The sequence below is a fragment of the Neodiprion virginianus genome, chromosome 1 (genome assembly GCF_021901495.1).
Source record: "Neodiprion virginianus isolate iyNeoVirg1 chromosome 1, iyNeoVirg1.1, whole genome shotgun sequence".
In the NCBI taxonomy this organism is placed as follows: domain Eukaryota; kingdom Metazoa; phylum Arthropoda; class Insecta; order Hymenoptera; family Diprionidae; genus Neodiprion; species Neodiprion virginianus.
Window position 1 is genome coordinate 1705970 of NC_060877.1, and position 13709 is coordinate 1719678.

The 13709-nt window shown below is 42.3% G+C and overlaps 1 protein-coding gene across 2 annotated transcripts; it reads left to right on the forward strand.

Moving 5' to 3' along the window:
• Positions 1–616: 616 nt before the first annotated feature.
• LOC124298639 (peroxidase-like) lies at positions 617–13351 on the forward strand. 2 transcript variants are annotated; one of them, XM_046750909.1, is made up of 14 exons: positions 617–747; positions 6644–6768; positions 7729–7837; positions 8060–8271; positions 9120–9296; positions 9358–9554; positions 9819–10014; positions 10292–10489; positions 10580–10727; positions 10884–11046; positions 11853–12023; positions 12114–12312; positions 12610–12715; positions 12802–13351. In XM_046750909.1, exons 2-14 carry the CDS (start codon positions 6648–6650, stop codon positions 12911–12913), a joined length of 2109 nt encoding a protein of 702 aa, XP_046606865.1. In that variant the 5' UTR covers positions 617–747; positions 6644–6647; the 3' UTR covers positions 12914–13351. The 2 variants fall into 2 exon arrangements, with proteins under 2 accessions (XP_046606865.1, XP_046606874.1); XM_046750918.1 differs by having other exon boundaries at positions 651–779.
• The last annotated feature ends 358 nt before the right edge of the window (positions 13352–13709 follow it).

The window sequence follows — 13709 nt, forward strand, 5'->3', positions numbered from 1 at the left end:
GTATCCTCTTATATTCAATTTGACTGCCAGTCATTTTGTCAAAATACGTGACGCTTTCGTACGACAAGTTGGAATTCTTGTTTTCCAATTGCACGTAATATTCGTCATCTTTCCCATTGCTACAACGGTTTATTTCTCCCCATGGGCCATACGATTATTCCGTCACACTGTTTTCGGGCCATTTTGGATCCTCGCCCACGTCATACCGCGTCAGGCAGTTTTCAATCCCCACCCTCCTTCGTAATATCTAATATTTATTAATAATATGACGGATAACGTTAATCGTACGATCAAACAACAATTAAATACGCATGAAAACAGCTCGAAGTAACATTCCGAGTGTATCCCCTTCCTGTCACGGTACCGAGAACGTGACTTATCATTTAAATGACCCCCCGGGCCGTTTGTCCAAACAAATGTCAAGTGGCACAATATATTGCGGAATAGTTTTGAGATAGCGGCATTTCCGGGAGTAAATTTTTAGCCGACGGTAAATAAATTGAGTAAATAACAATAAAATGAGAAAACCAACTCGTCCGAAATCTGCGAAAAAGACAACGTTCACTGCTCCGCGAGGGTGTCAATAATTCGAGCTTTCGGCTCTATGGTGGGACTGCATGATCGCACCCACCTCGCCCCGGGTAGGGCCACCGGTACTTTCTACCGCTACTTATAAACTTCGTTCAAACACTCCAGTTGTTCAGTCCGTCCTGTCAACAATTACCGGATTATACCCCTGCACGACAGGTACTGTGCGCCCAACTTTTTACCCAACTGCGGTTCGTGTTCGTTTCAATATTTTTCTGTATTTAGCATATGCTTTTGAAAAATCGATCTCATTTTCTCCCTCGGTAAGGCACAATTTTTCATGAATTGGAGTTGATCAGTGGGAAGTACAAAGTTTTCCTTATTCCTCTGTAACGTATCGATATACGCGTTATACGTAAAATTTCTCAGCAATCGTTCGAGTATCTTTCAGTAATTTTATTAGAAATTTACAATTTTCTCTATTTCTCTGCCACACGAGTTATTTATTAGTTTATTTATTTTTCTCTCTTTTCTCGTGTCCGGCGACTTTTACCTGTCGGCACGAAAAAAAATCTCCGTTTGAAATACATGTGATCAATATTTGTCGTACATAAATATGAGTAAATTATACAATAAGTAACAATAATAATTAATAATAGTAACGTGTCATTTATATACATACACGTACGTGCAGCATATATTTTCCACTATATCTGACATTTATGTTCTTCCGTGCGGTTTGCTCGCATTTTGGTGCGCGGTTTGCCTGCCTGAGTAATGATTTTATAATCACATATCGCGTGCGGTTGAATACGTTGGAATGATAAATGTGTAGGGAGATCGAATTATTGATTAGCATCAAATTACGAAGTGTGAAATCGCCGCCTGGTTTACTGCTACGTATCACTCGTATATATAATACATAATATCGCTAATGGGTGAAGAGGCGTGAATGGTCGCATGCGCGATTCTTTTTATCTGATTTCTTTCCTCGTCTTTCCTAATTAATATTAATGTCTCTATCGTAGGCTGGTGTAAATAATCGCGGAAAGAGGAAATCCTTTTTTTCTACGAGCTATTTCCTGTTTGTTTTCTTGTCTACGCTGTTGCTTATTATAAATATATGTATAATATGTTTATAGAATTTCAAGCCGTTACTTTTGTCACGTATGGTTAACTGGGAAAGAATTTCCCAGAAATTTCATCGTCGTCAATATACTTTGATCTATGAAATAATATATCGTTACATATCCATAAGTATAATATATCTGTAGATATGACATTTATATGAGTATAACTTTTCTTTTCTTGCGAAGGTCGCTCAATAGAATAATTTATTTAACAAGCAGGAACTGATGCAGCGCAATAATCACATTCGTGTTACACAGCCTCTATTCGCCGGGAGTAAAATCCTTGAAAATTCTAATCCCATGGTTTTATTCGGACATTGAATTCGAGCGTGAAAGAAACGACTTTTACATTTTTATTCTTTTATTTTTACCTTCCATCGAGATTTTTTGCTCGCAAATAATATGTGCACGATACGTTTTAATTTCCGAGAAGAATTCCGCGTACTTGTATGCACACGTTTAACAACCGCATTTGGTTTGCAACAATTTTCTCTCGAGGAGATAAATCTTGCGAAAAATGATATTTTACAACTCTCACGCAGTTATTCGGTTACGAAATACATACGTACGTAATGTGCGAGTTGGAAATAATACATCGAATGCACGAGAAAAGTTTGAAAGTGTAAAATGCGTATTACAAACGTAAATTACAGGTATGCATGAGGATCGTGCGTGCAGCCTAAGTATTATATGTATATCATGTATACGTAACACCTGTATCAAAAAAACCTTGCGAAATTTTCTAACGTGAATTCCCGCATCGCTGCTTCGTACACAACCTAAATATAATTATTAATTCCTTATTACACAAATCCGTGTCTTTCGCTTCATAATTAGTCCGTATATTTCTCAATTAGAAGTGTGTCAACTCGCCTCGGTGATATATGGTATACTACACAATGTAACACTCCGGAACTGCTTTATCTCTTTTATCCTACAATTAATAGTTACAACTTTTTCATCCATCGCTTGGATTACTTATATTGTTTATTGATTTCCTTTTTTCCCTCATCTATCAAGCAATGAATCAACGTTCGCTTCGAATTTGGCAGCAATTCATGGCTGTGATAATTATGAATCACGTGATTAACGCACCGATCGATATCGTAATTGGAGCAATAAAACACACGGACGGTTGGGCAATAGATTAACGCATATTATACGTGCACCAAAATTTTCGTGCTCGTTGCCAAAGAGCAGACATTATAACTAATCGTTACACGTTTTCTAGATCATCGGGCCCGGTTAAAAAGGGGGATTCGGTTTGGCCCTTTAACCGAAACTCTTAACCATAGGTTAAAGACGCTCGTCCACCGTTGATTAATGGGCGTTTTTTTGTTCGAACCGCGGCCTGTGTCTAACCCGGGATGTGATAAATTATCGAATCGGATGGCCCGCGGGCAAATTCTAAATTGGCGTCTGCAAAATCGGACCCTTCGATTCCGTACGTCGAAGGTCGCCTTGCCCAATCGACCGCATCGCGGCTTGTACAATAAGACGGAAACCACGCAATTTCCTTTGTGCCAATTCGCGAGAAAATTTTGCGCTTGTTCAGTTTGTCTGCTGAATATTCTCAAATATTTGTTCGTTTTTTTTTTTATCACTTTTTAAAATTACGCAAGAATACAAATCGCTCACGCGTGCGTCGAGGAATCAGAGACAAGAATTGAGCGATGTTGTGGTAATCCTGAGAAGAGCCGGCGGCACGTTCCGGTACATCGATTCTCCACCTCATTATCCGTGTTATCTAATAATGAATTTGGTTTCCAAGCGCTTCAACGTTCCCAAATAAACATCCGGTTTCCACGGGTCAACAGGATCCCAATTTTCCCATCGACATTGTAATTCCATGAGAACTCGCGGTACAATTCTTTCTTTCACACGCATCGGATGACATTTTCAACCATTCTCTTCACAAGTTATACACTTTTTGCGAAATTAGATCATCGAGGTTCTGCCTGGTTAAACAATCGCAAAGACGATTTCTAGATCAGGTGTTGCAGCTTATTCCATGTAGCTATCAATTTCCGGTCGAAATATCAACGTCAACCTCGTCAATCTAACGATTAAAAAAGATCGGAAGTGGTGCGAATTTTCCATCGGCAACGTAATAATCTGTGCACTATACCCAAAGGCAGTAATTAATTCGTACAGATAATCGTCGACGTCACGCGCGAAACTTGATTCGTATAATAAACACACACCCATAAGGTAGGTAAATTTGTTGTGCAAGGAGATTAATCAACGTTCGAAAGTTGCGTTATAAAATTATTTCCCTCCAGTTCTATCGGTCCATATAACTATTTACACCACGATCTGAAACGCGCACCGATTATCGTTTTAACGGTGTTATGAGTTTGAAATTAGAATATTAGAATACTCGCGGTGAATGGGACAGGTTCCGCACACTTGGAGACTGCACGGTTCACTTTCTTACAGGACTCGTGTGTACCTTTTACCTCAACTTCGTTGGGCTGCCGGCAGGATCGATGCGATACGTAACGCAAACGAGATCACGTTCGGTATTGTCTCTACACGGCGTGAACAAAAACACCATCAATTCTACCAGGCGATGAGAATGTATAGAATATGAATGTTGCGTTTCAAACCTTTCACGTCCATCGCGGTGTTAAATCAGAAGTTTGGAGGAATAATTTTCGAATCCAAATTCGATTTCTAATTCAGCGATACGCAACAATAACGAGAATAGAAAGTGAACCGAGTTTGAAAAGCCCGAAGCTTCGTCGGAGACTTTTTTCCCCTCTTTTCGGAGGGTAGAAGGAATAGATCGTTGTCTCGTGAAATAACGATAACGTGACCAGATATGAACTTTCTCCGTTTGTCAAAGTTGACCGACGTTTCGTGTGTCGATATTACGGTCGCCTTGGTATTGAATTCAATACTTCCTAGACTAACGTCACGGATTATTACATGCATCCATACACGTGGGAGTCGGTACAGTCAAATTGTGAAACGAGAGTGAAACGTCTGCAGCAGCAGCAGCAACAGGATCACATTTTCTCTAACCATCTGTCAGAGCTGCTTACAATACACGTAGACGTGAATCGTTGTGTAATTCATATAACATGCTTTATAACGCGAAGGTAGAGTGTGCCAGGATAACGCAAGCAAATCGGCCTAATTGCGACGGCGTGATCCCGGCCTTCGCTCGATATTCTCGGGTACTCGGGATCTAACGCGATTACATAAGCCCATTTTTTAACCGCCGTGTGCAAGAACGCCTTTGACTCCATCTATCAAATCGTAGTTATGTACACGTACGGGGTACCCACACAGTTGTATATAGACGCCTGAGGCACTCGGTCATCCCGATTAACGGTCATGAAAGAAACAACCATTGCCGCTTCGAAGCACCCATTAAAATAATTTTACAACAATTTTAAGAGGCATTCAACATATAAGCAGTTCATCGCAAGTTTGACTTCTACTCTGTTTTTCGCCGCTGGTTTCTTGGACTCTAGGGTTGTTTTTGAAACAAGCGAGAAACACACCTTACCTCTCAAGGAAATAAAAAATTCTATAAACGAATTCACAATCAGTTTCATGGCCGCGGTTTAGTTTGGAAACCCGGAGATTACATACATCGAAAGCGGTTAAACGATTGGATCAAGTCTCGGCGCTGGGCATGATTTTTTACCTCCAGACAATTGTATCGAGGAAAAGAAATTGCGCGGATGGATTGACCAAGTCTGACACCGTTGGTCGTGTCGAAGGTCGAATGTTTTGACAGACGCGGGTGAGATCAGTGGTGGTAGATCGTTCGAGTCGGCCATCGAACACCCGAAGGTGCAACGAGTGTCGGATCTTTCGTCAGAAAATGAAATTGTCTATTGTTGGGAAAATGACAAACCACGGATAGGCAGGCGCCTGTTAATAGACGATTAACGGTCTGGCAGGATAAGTGCATCGCAGCCGTGCATTGCGAAACCCTCGAATAATAGTCGGACATTCTACCGAGAGCAAAAAGCTTCGAACGAATAAGCGAAAGCGGTGGAATTTCTGCGGGTTACACGTCGCAGGCTGCACATACGTACCATTGATATACCCACGTCGACACGCCGCGGCGAATCGTCACAGAAAAACGCTAAAACGTGTCCGGGTTAATTCTACCGCGACGAAAGTCTCCCGTTGAACACCGATTCTGCCGATATACTGCAGTTAGAACTTACACGTCGTCGTGATCTATGGATGCAATGGAGCAAGCGGATGGTGAGGAAACGGCGACACCGGTTGCTACATTTTTACTCGATGATTTTTCGAATACCCGACTTCTTTCTTTTTTTTTGTTCGTCAAATCGAATCGAGTAAACCAAACGATTTCGAGCTAAACGTAGCCTCGTTGAAGTGTCGTTATTGGATTACAGCTATTCAGATAAGGAAATGAAAAAATTATTCGAAACTACTTATAAGGCTGAATTTCTTGGCCAACTTTTATGTAATATTATTATTAACCGTGGCGGTTATTTACCTTTGCAATGCGACTTCGCAAGTTTATTGCTCAAATATTGGATGTCTTTTTTCTTAAACCAACTATCACATCGTAACGTTATCCGCAGTGTGTGTACCTGATAGTACACGAGGTGGGTTATATCGTCGAAAATATATTATATCTTACGTCAGTTTTCGGAGCTTATATTGCGCGTTTCTATACGCGGGTAATTAGACTCGATGTTTAACAACGACGACACAATAATTGTTATACGTGCAATGCACACGTAAATATATTCGACGTCAAAGAAGAAAGTATCGTAGCTCGTACCTAACGCAGTTCTGGTTTCGATGATTGATTGCGGATCTCATTTCGCTGAAAAAATATGAAGAAAAAAAACATTTCTAAAGGGTACAGAGTAACAAGAAGTAATGATGCTGATGGTTCATTTACCACATTTGAACTCAAAATCATGACGTCGTAACAGGCTAACGCTCATTTACTTCTAACGTCATGTTACGCTTCACGGTTTCAGAATCATGGGGAGCAGAAAAAGGCTCGCCGGCGTCTTCGCTATAATTTTTATAGCTCAAGCATCGGCGACGGTTGACGATTTCCTGAACTTGACACCGAGCGGCAATTCAGTTCCAAGACGAACAGGTACGCACACTTTACACTTTACGCGCTGCTGAGTCATTCGCTTTTCAATTGATATTGCATGCATTTACACGTAACTGCGTACTGCACGTACAAGATTGATTAACGAGCGCAAGTAAAATTGCCAAAAAGGTCTGCAGAATAAGTGCAAAATTATGTAGAGCTTGATTAGATTGGTGCACTTAATCTAATTGAACCCAAACATAGACTACGACTTGTCAAGGGGATTGAAAAGACTGGTTCCAGTGGTTTGCAAAAAATCAACGTATCGCTGCACCGATATTTCTTGCCTTTTCTCCCTTGGCATGTCGGGCTTCTTTCGGCCATGTCCGACGTCTTGAAATGTTGTGACAGATGCTGACGGCTGTGGACCGAGAGGTCGCACAGTAGTTTGGCCGAATAATGGCCTCAGGTTCTTTGAAGGCGAATCTTCGAGTCGATTTAGAAAGTTACGAGTTTTTTTCCCACACATCCAGTGTCTAAGCTGGTCCAATGATCCGGGATTCCAGCAGCAGCGTTAGCCGTTACACATAAAAAATCTGTGCGGCAAAATTAATAGCGAACACACGCCGCGGTGTGCAAAGAGGATTGTGTAACAGTTACATTAGTATTAATACACGGGTATTGAAACTGACTGTAGAAATGATGTCAGCTTGCCTGTTACGTATTTAAATGCAGTACATTATACCGGTGGTTATTTATTTGCGAATAACTTTTCAAGCATCATTGTAACTCTGACGTGAAATGTGCAATCCGCAATTATTTTTATTATGTGCCACGAATCGACTGTTCAGTCTTTGAAAAACGAGACTGGGCGACTACTCAATGCCAAGTAATTCCAGCTCTTATTCCCTTCTGCCATTTTTTTTCTCTCTCTCTCTCTCTCTTCGATGACGTCACTTGTCAATGAGGCCAATGGCCAATTCCTCGGATTTAATTTATTGAACTCTGTCGTGGTTTCAGAGTCAAGGAAGAGTCGTTACGTCAGCTATGCAGGTGATAACGTACCGTTACTTTTCCCAATCTCGTCGCACAACATCTTTTTTGGACAAACTCCGGTAGTCTATCAACCGTAAGTATAACATTAGAATATACGGAAAGTATAATATTCCGGTTGCTTTAATCAGCGAGGTTCTGATCTACTGTAAAGTACATCATGTCGTCAAAGTTTCCGCTGTCCTTGTACCAAGGGAAGAATTCAAGAAGAACCAGAATATCGAAGGCTCATTCAACTTAATTGTGACTCGATCGGTGACCGTGAATTTCTACTCTCATTCCTTTTATTCCTCGAAAGGTACGGCGCTGCAACAGGAGAAGTCGTTGGCAATAGTCAGCCGAATCAATCCAGCCAACAGAGCCAAGCGACCTGCGGCGATAGATTCAACGGTGTCTGTGAAAAATCGAGGTACAGGACCTTCGACGGGTCCTGCAATAATCCTTACAACCCTACTTGGGGCCAGGCAAATACCCGGTACGCTCGACTCCTGCCCTCCAATTACGCCGACGGTAATTATATTACTATAGACGTCTTAATGAGTCTATAAGCCTAGGACTGCAGAGAAGTTTCGTAACTTCGATACTCCGTATCTGTACGATTCGAGCAATGTACCAGCTCAGGTTATATCGCTACGGGCAATTTACAATTCGCACTAACGCGGGCAATCTCGACTCTATTATTCGATGGAAGGATGAAGCTTCGGCTTTTGAGTAAATCGCAGAAATGAAAAAGATTAACCTGGTACGTGTAAAGGAACAATAAACTCGCCGGAAGCGATTGTGATAAGAGTAAAGAATCCTGCAACGACGCAGAGAGCGGTTAAAAAAATCTCGACATATCGTACTTTCTAAAGTTCTTATATGGACAAAATAGGCTATTCGAAATTGTTTCGTCGACCCCGGAGACAATCGCCTGTAAAAGAAAAGCGGACTTCCTGAGGCTTCTGGGGTCGGTGTTTCGGCTTTAACGAGATGAACTAATAACCGACTACCGTAAGAATTTCGAAGACGTCTTGACAACGCGAATCCACAGCTTTCGCTTTTACCTCGACCGCGTTTCGCCAGTCGCTCGGAACAATGAATTTTGGAGAAGAGTACAGGTATGTAACGAGCGAACCAAATAAGCGACTAGCCTCGTGACGCGCGTCGGTCGGTGAAATTTGATGAATTTGATAAATTTGCAACTCTTGAATCTCGCCGCTACGTTTGGTCGCGGCCGAGCGACTTTCTACACGTCCGGCCGAGAGACGGATCCACGTGCGACGAATCCGGCTCGCATTACATACCGGAATTTCGGGTAATCTCGGAGGCCTGTCCAGTCCAGCCGACTGATTTCCCGTGCCCTCTAACGTTCGCAGGAATTCACGAGCCGACCCGCTCCGTTAGCGGAAACAGTCTTCCTCTCTCCCGGGAGGTCAGCCTCGTTCTTTTCCCGGACGTCAAGGTGGAGGACAAGATGTGGACGCTGGCGAACATGCAGTGGGGCCAAATCGTCACCCACGACATGGCCATGATCGACGGATCCACGCAGTCCAGTGAGTCGATAGATCCACCGATCACCCGGAAGCTTCTAATCACACAGTTTCACCTTCGCAGAGGCCCATCCAACGAGATGCTGCACCGACGATGGCCAGTTCCTGACCTCAGCCCTCAACAGCCCCCTTTGCTACCCCATCGTCGTACCGCCCAACGACCCTGTTCACGCTCCATCCGGAACAAAGTGCTTAAACTTTGTTCGTAGTACGACTGACCTCGACCGTGGATGCTCCTCGTTGAACGAGCCTGCGGAACAGGTTTGTGGAAACATGTCAACACACGGTTGTGCACACATTCCGTTGCGCAACGGCCACGTTGCATGGGAAATTACACGACTCTCTCACGTCGAGTTCAATTCTAACACCGATCGAAAACATGTTGAGAGACCCGACAATGGGCGATAGAAAGTGTAATGCGAGTCATTCGCCATCCGTCGCTCAATCAATCGTTTTCTTCTTTCTTTCTTTCTTTCGTTCTACCTACTGTTATAACCGACTAATCGAACAAGCTCTTTCCACCAGTTGACCACCGTCACGGGTTGGCTTGACCTCTCCATTGTCTACGGATCGGACGATCAGACCGCGGCCAGTCTTCGGGCTGGTATCGGAGGTCGTCTCAACGTCGACGTTCGCAACGGCAGAGAATGGCCACCGGCGGCACTGAACAAGAGCGCGATTTGCGACGTGGAGAGCGACGCCGAGATCTGCTACCGAACAGGTGGGTCCGAGTTCAGCCGCTATTTGACAAACTACTTTATGAAAATCGCGAACGGAACAAAAACAGGTTGCGTACGGACTATCCATCACGAGACAAAAAATCTGTGGCAGAACTTTCTCCGAACGATATTAATTAAGCACAACGCGCGGTGCGGAAATTCGTACCACGCAACAAGACGAATGGAGGGGTGAAACGATAAATAGTACCTGTACTCGAGGACGAGGAGAAAAATAGTGTACCAAAAATTGAATTGCTTACCGAAATTTTCTCTCGCCAGGAGACGCCAGGGCGAATCAAAATCCTCAGCTGACGGTTATGCAGATAATGCTCCTCAGGGAGCATAATCGAATCGCTGACGTACTCGCTCATCTCAATCCCCACTGGACCGATGATATAGTTTTCCAAGAAGCCAGACGCATCGCGATTGCTCAGCACCAGTACATCACCTACTACGAGTGGCTGCCAATTTTCTTAGGTCTGGATTCAATTGTCCCTCCGTAGTTGTTGACCCTTGACGGTATTTTCCCCCTGTTGAAAAAAGAAACTAAAGTAATTTTCATTTCAGGGGTCGAGAACTCGCTGTGCCATAAAATAATTTACGACACGAACGGATACGTCGATGATTATTCACCCTCGATAAACCCGAGCATACTAAACGAGCACTCGACTGCCGCATTCAGATACTTCCATTCGTTGATTGCTGGAAGACTTCAGTGAGTTCTGTTTTTCTTTATTTATTTATTACCGTCTGTCTCTTACAAGAGCATCGCGGGGCCGATTTAAGTCGAATTTTATCTCCCGGTAATTTACCGTCGTCAGCTTTGCCGATTGAACGGTGAAATATTCTATCCATTACGCGATTTGCGCAGGTTGGTGAACGAGCACAGATTCGCTTTCACGTACAACAGCCTGCGGCTCAGTGACCACTTCAATCAACCCGGAGTCATAGAGCAGGGCGACAATATGAACGACCTTATCCGCGGTCTCGGAACACAGCCCGAAGAAGCAAGTGACCAATATTTTACCAGCGAGGTATGTAAATCTAGTCTTACCCACTTTTCGCAGCTAGCGTTGCAACGGTTCAAAACAATGATGTTGATCGTGAGATTGAACGCATGGACTGGATTCCCCCATCCCACTGAGAAACTATCTTAAGGGTGGGGGTTCAGCTTGGACGGTCTGAAATCATACCTATTATTAGGAGTTTTTTTTTAAAAGAAAATAACAACAATTGGAGCAATTTCAGTTCAAGAGCTTTATTATTTATAGTTTCAAAAACATTTTAGAATTTTTTTTATTGAAATTAGTAACAAAATGGCGGCATGGCGCGTATAAGTAGCGAACGACTTCGAACTCAAGGGCTTTTGCGGTGGCCCATTTCCTGACATCACTGTCCAACTTGTAACGGGTAGAAAAAATTTTAGAGTTATAAACACGTTTTTGGGTTTGAGCTCGTAGCCCAAAAGTTAAAAAAAATTCAAATATATTCAAAAATTTATGGAATTGAAATTCAAAGTTCTAGGCACAAGCTCGAATCGATAAACAAATTTTAAAGATCGTATCAAAATTTCAAGTCGATCGGATAAAAATTGAACAAGGAATCTTCGCCACTGGATTGAAAACGTGGTCCTTTGCTACTTGTATTCGCCATGCCGCCATCTTGTTATTAATTGCAATGGAAAAATTCTGAAATTTTTTTGAAACTACAAATAATAAAACCCTGAATTTTAAATTGCTCCAAGTGTTTTCATTTTCTGAAAATAAAAAAAAAAAAATACTCCTAAAAATAGGTATGATCTTAGAGGGTCCACCCCTTAATCCCGGTATTGTTCGTCTAGGTAACCCAATTCCTGTTCCGTGCTGGAAAAACCTTCGGCTCTGACCTCCGAGCCACCGATATTCAGAGGAGCAGAGACCACGGGCTCGCTTCTTACAACCAGGTCCGTCAATACTGCGGATTGCCGAAAGCACGTCGGTGGGCTGACTTCACTGACTACATATCGCCGGAGGTGAGTTTTCCCGCACTGACGGACTCTCCGCTTGAACAACATCCAGGCAAACCTGACCCATTGGACTAAAATTTGAAAAAACAAATTCAGAACGTCGAGAAGTTGGCTCGGCTCTATGAGACTCCCGATGACGTTGACCTGACGGTTGGAGGTTCCCTGGAATCGCACGTGAACGGAGCGTTGGCGGGTCCAACCTTCGTCTGCATTCTTCTCGAACAATTCTACCGTACAAGAGCCGGAGACAGATTCTGGTTCGAGTCGTCTGATCAGGACGTCGCCTTTACACCTGGTGAGCTTATTCATATGCTTGTTCCAAGATTAGCTTGACGACGGGAATTATTGCATTTCCTTCAAGTGTCTTGCGACATCTGCGACGTGTGCATGCGTTGAACAACTGTTATGTAAATACTGATGGCGAACGTTCGGTTTCACTTGTGTGCACTCCGTGTAATTCGACGAAGGTAATTCGAGGTGAAACGAAAGAAAACACGTTGAACGTAACTCTGTTTTATGCTGCAAAAATCGGTATTTACATACAACCAATATTTTCCTACCTCATGTTACGAAATGCATTATCGTTTTACAGAGCAACTAACCGAGATACGAAAGAGCAGCATATCGAAATTATTCTGCGACAACGGGGATAATATAAAACTGATGCAGCCCAGAGGCTTTGAAATCGTTTCGGAACAGTAAGTCCCGAATGAAGCATTAGTAGCAAAATAAATTGATAAAAATTTACTATTACGGACGATTCGATCCTTTTTTTTTTTTTTAGGAATCCTCTCATCAAGTGCAACGACTTGCCTGGCATCGATCTTTCGCTCTGGAGGGCCGTCGATCCTCGATACCGCGAAAGACATTACCGCCCGCATGTTTTCAGACAATAGTATAATCGTGATTATACCCGAATGTGGACAAGTGTTGTTGCGTTTCGTTGTTTACTATGATATAATAATACATATATCGATTTTGTTAAGCCTGACTGCCCGAACAATTTTTCGAAAACATTAAATGCCCACTTATGTATACGCTACGTACGTAGATACGTTTGCCTGTGTGCGTTAGGGTATCCCTTAGTTTGGATGTCGACGATTTGTTTCTGGAGTGACCCCCAAATCAACCGTAAATAATTTAAAAACAATTCTGTACGATGATGTGAATTTTTTCACAGATAGTAGCACTAATGCCCACTAAAACCTCGCGGTTATAGATTTTTTTGAACATCGTTACTCTTACAATAAAATATATGCTGAGAAAGTGTCCAAAACATGTGTATTTTAAATGGAGAAATCCAGTTTCTTATAGGTATGGATTAGAGTTGAGATCAAAATCTGAAAAAATTAGAGAATCGTTTTTGAATTATTTAAAGTTGATTTGGGGAGCGCGCCAGAAAAATATCGTCAACACTCTAAACAACCGACACCCTAGTGTACATATACATTTATAATACGTATACATTTTACATAAATTATAATGTATATCAATAATGATTCAGTAGCTTTGTACATACCTAAGTTATATCAACAGACTACATACATAATACATTAATATATGAATAAAGATTTGGTAAGTTTCTTGCCAACGTTTGAAACCCAGATTATTATATACATATGGTCCCCGTCTGAAGTTTCACGAATAAAAATAAAAACAAAACTTCTCACATACATTTTTACGAAATAATAA

What these genes read in the sequence shown, in the direction of transcription:
- LOC124298639 (XM_046750909.1), top strand. Translation starts at nt 6,648, where the DNA reads ATGGGGAGCAGAAAAAGGCTCGCCGGCGTCTTCGCTATAATTTTTATA. An exon ending in GGACGTCGCCTTTACACCTG is followed by an intron (nt 12,313 to 12,609) that starts GTGAGCTTATTC and finishes ATCGTTTTACAG; the next exon opens with AGCAACTAACCGAGATACGA. An exon ending in TTTGAAATCGTTTCGGAACA is followed by an intron (nt 12,716 to 12,801) that starts GTAAGTCCCGAA and finishes TTTTTTTTTTAG; the next exon opens with GAATCCTCTCATCAAGTGCA.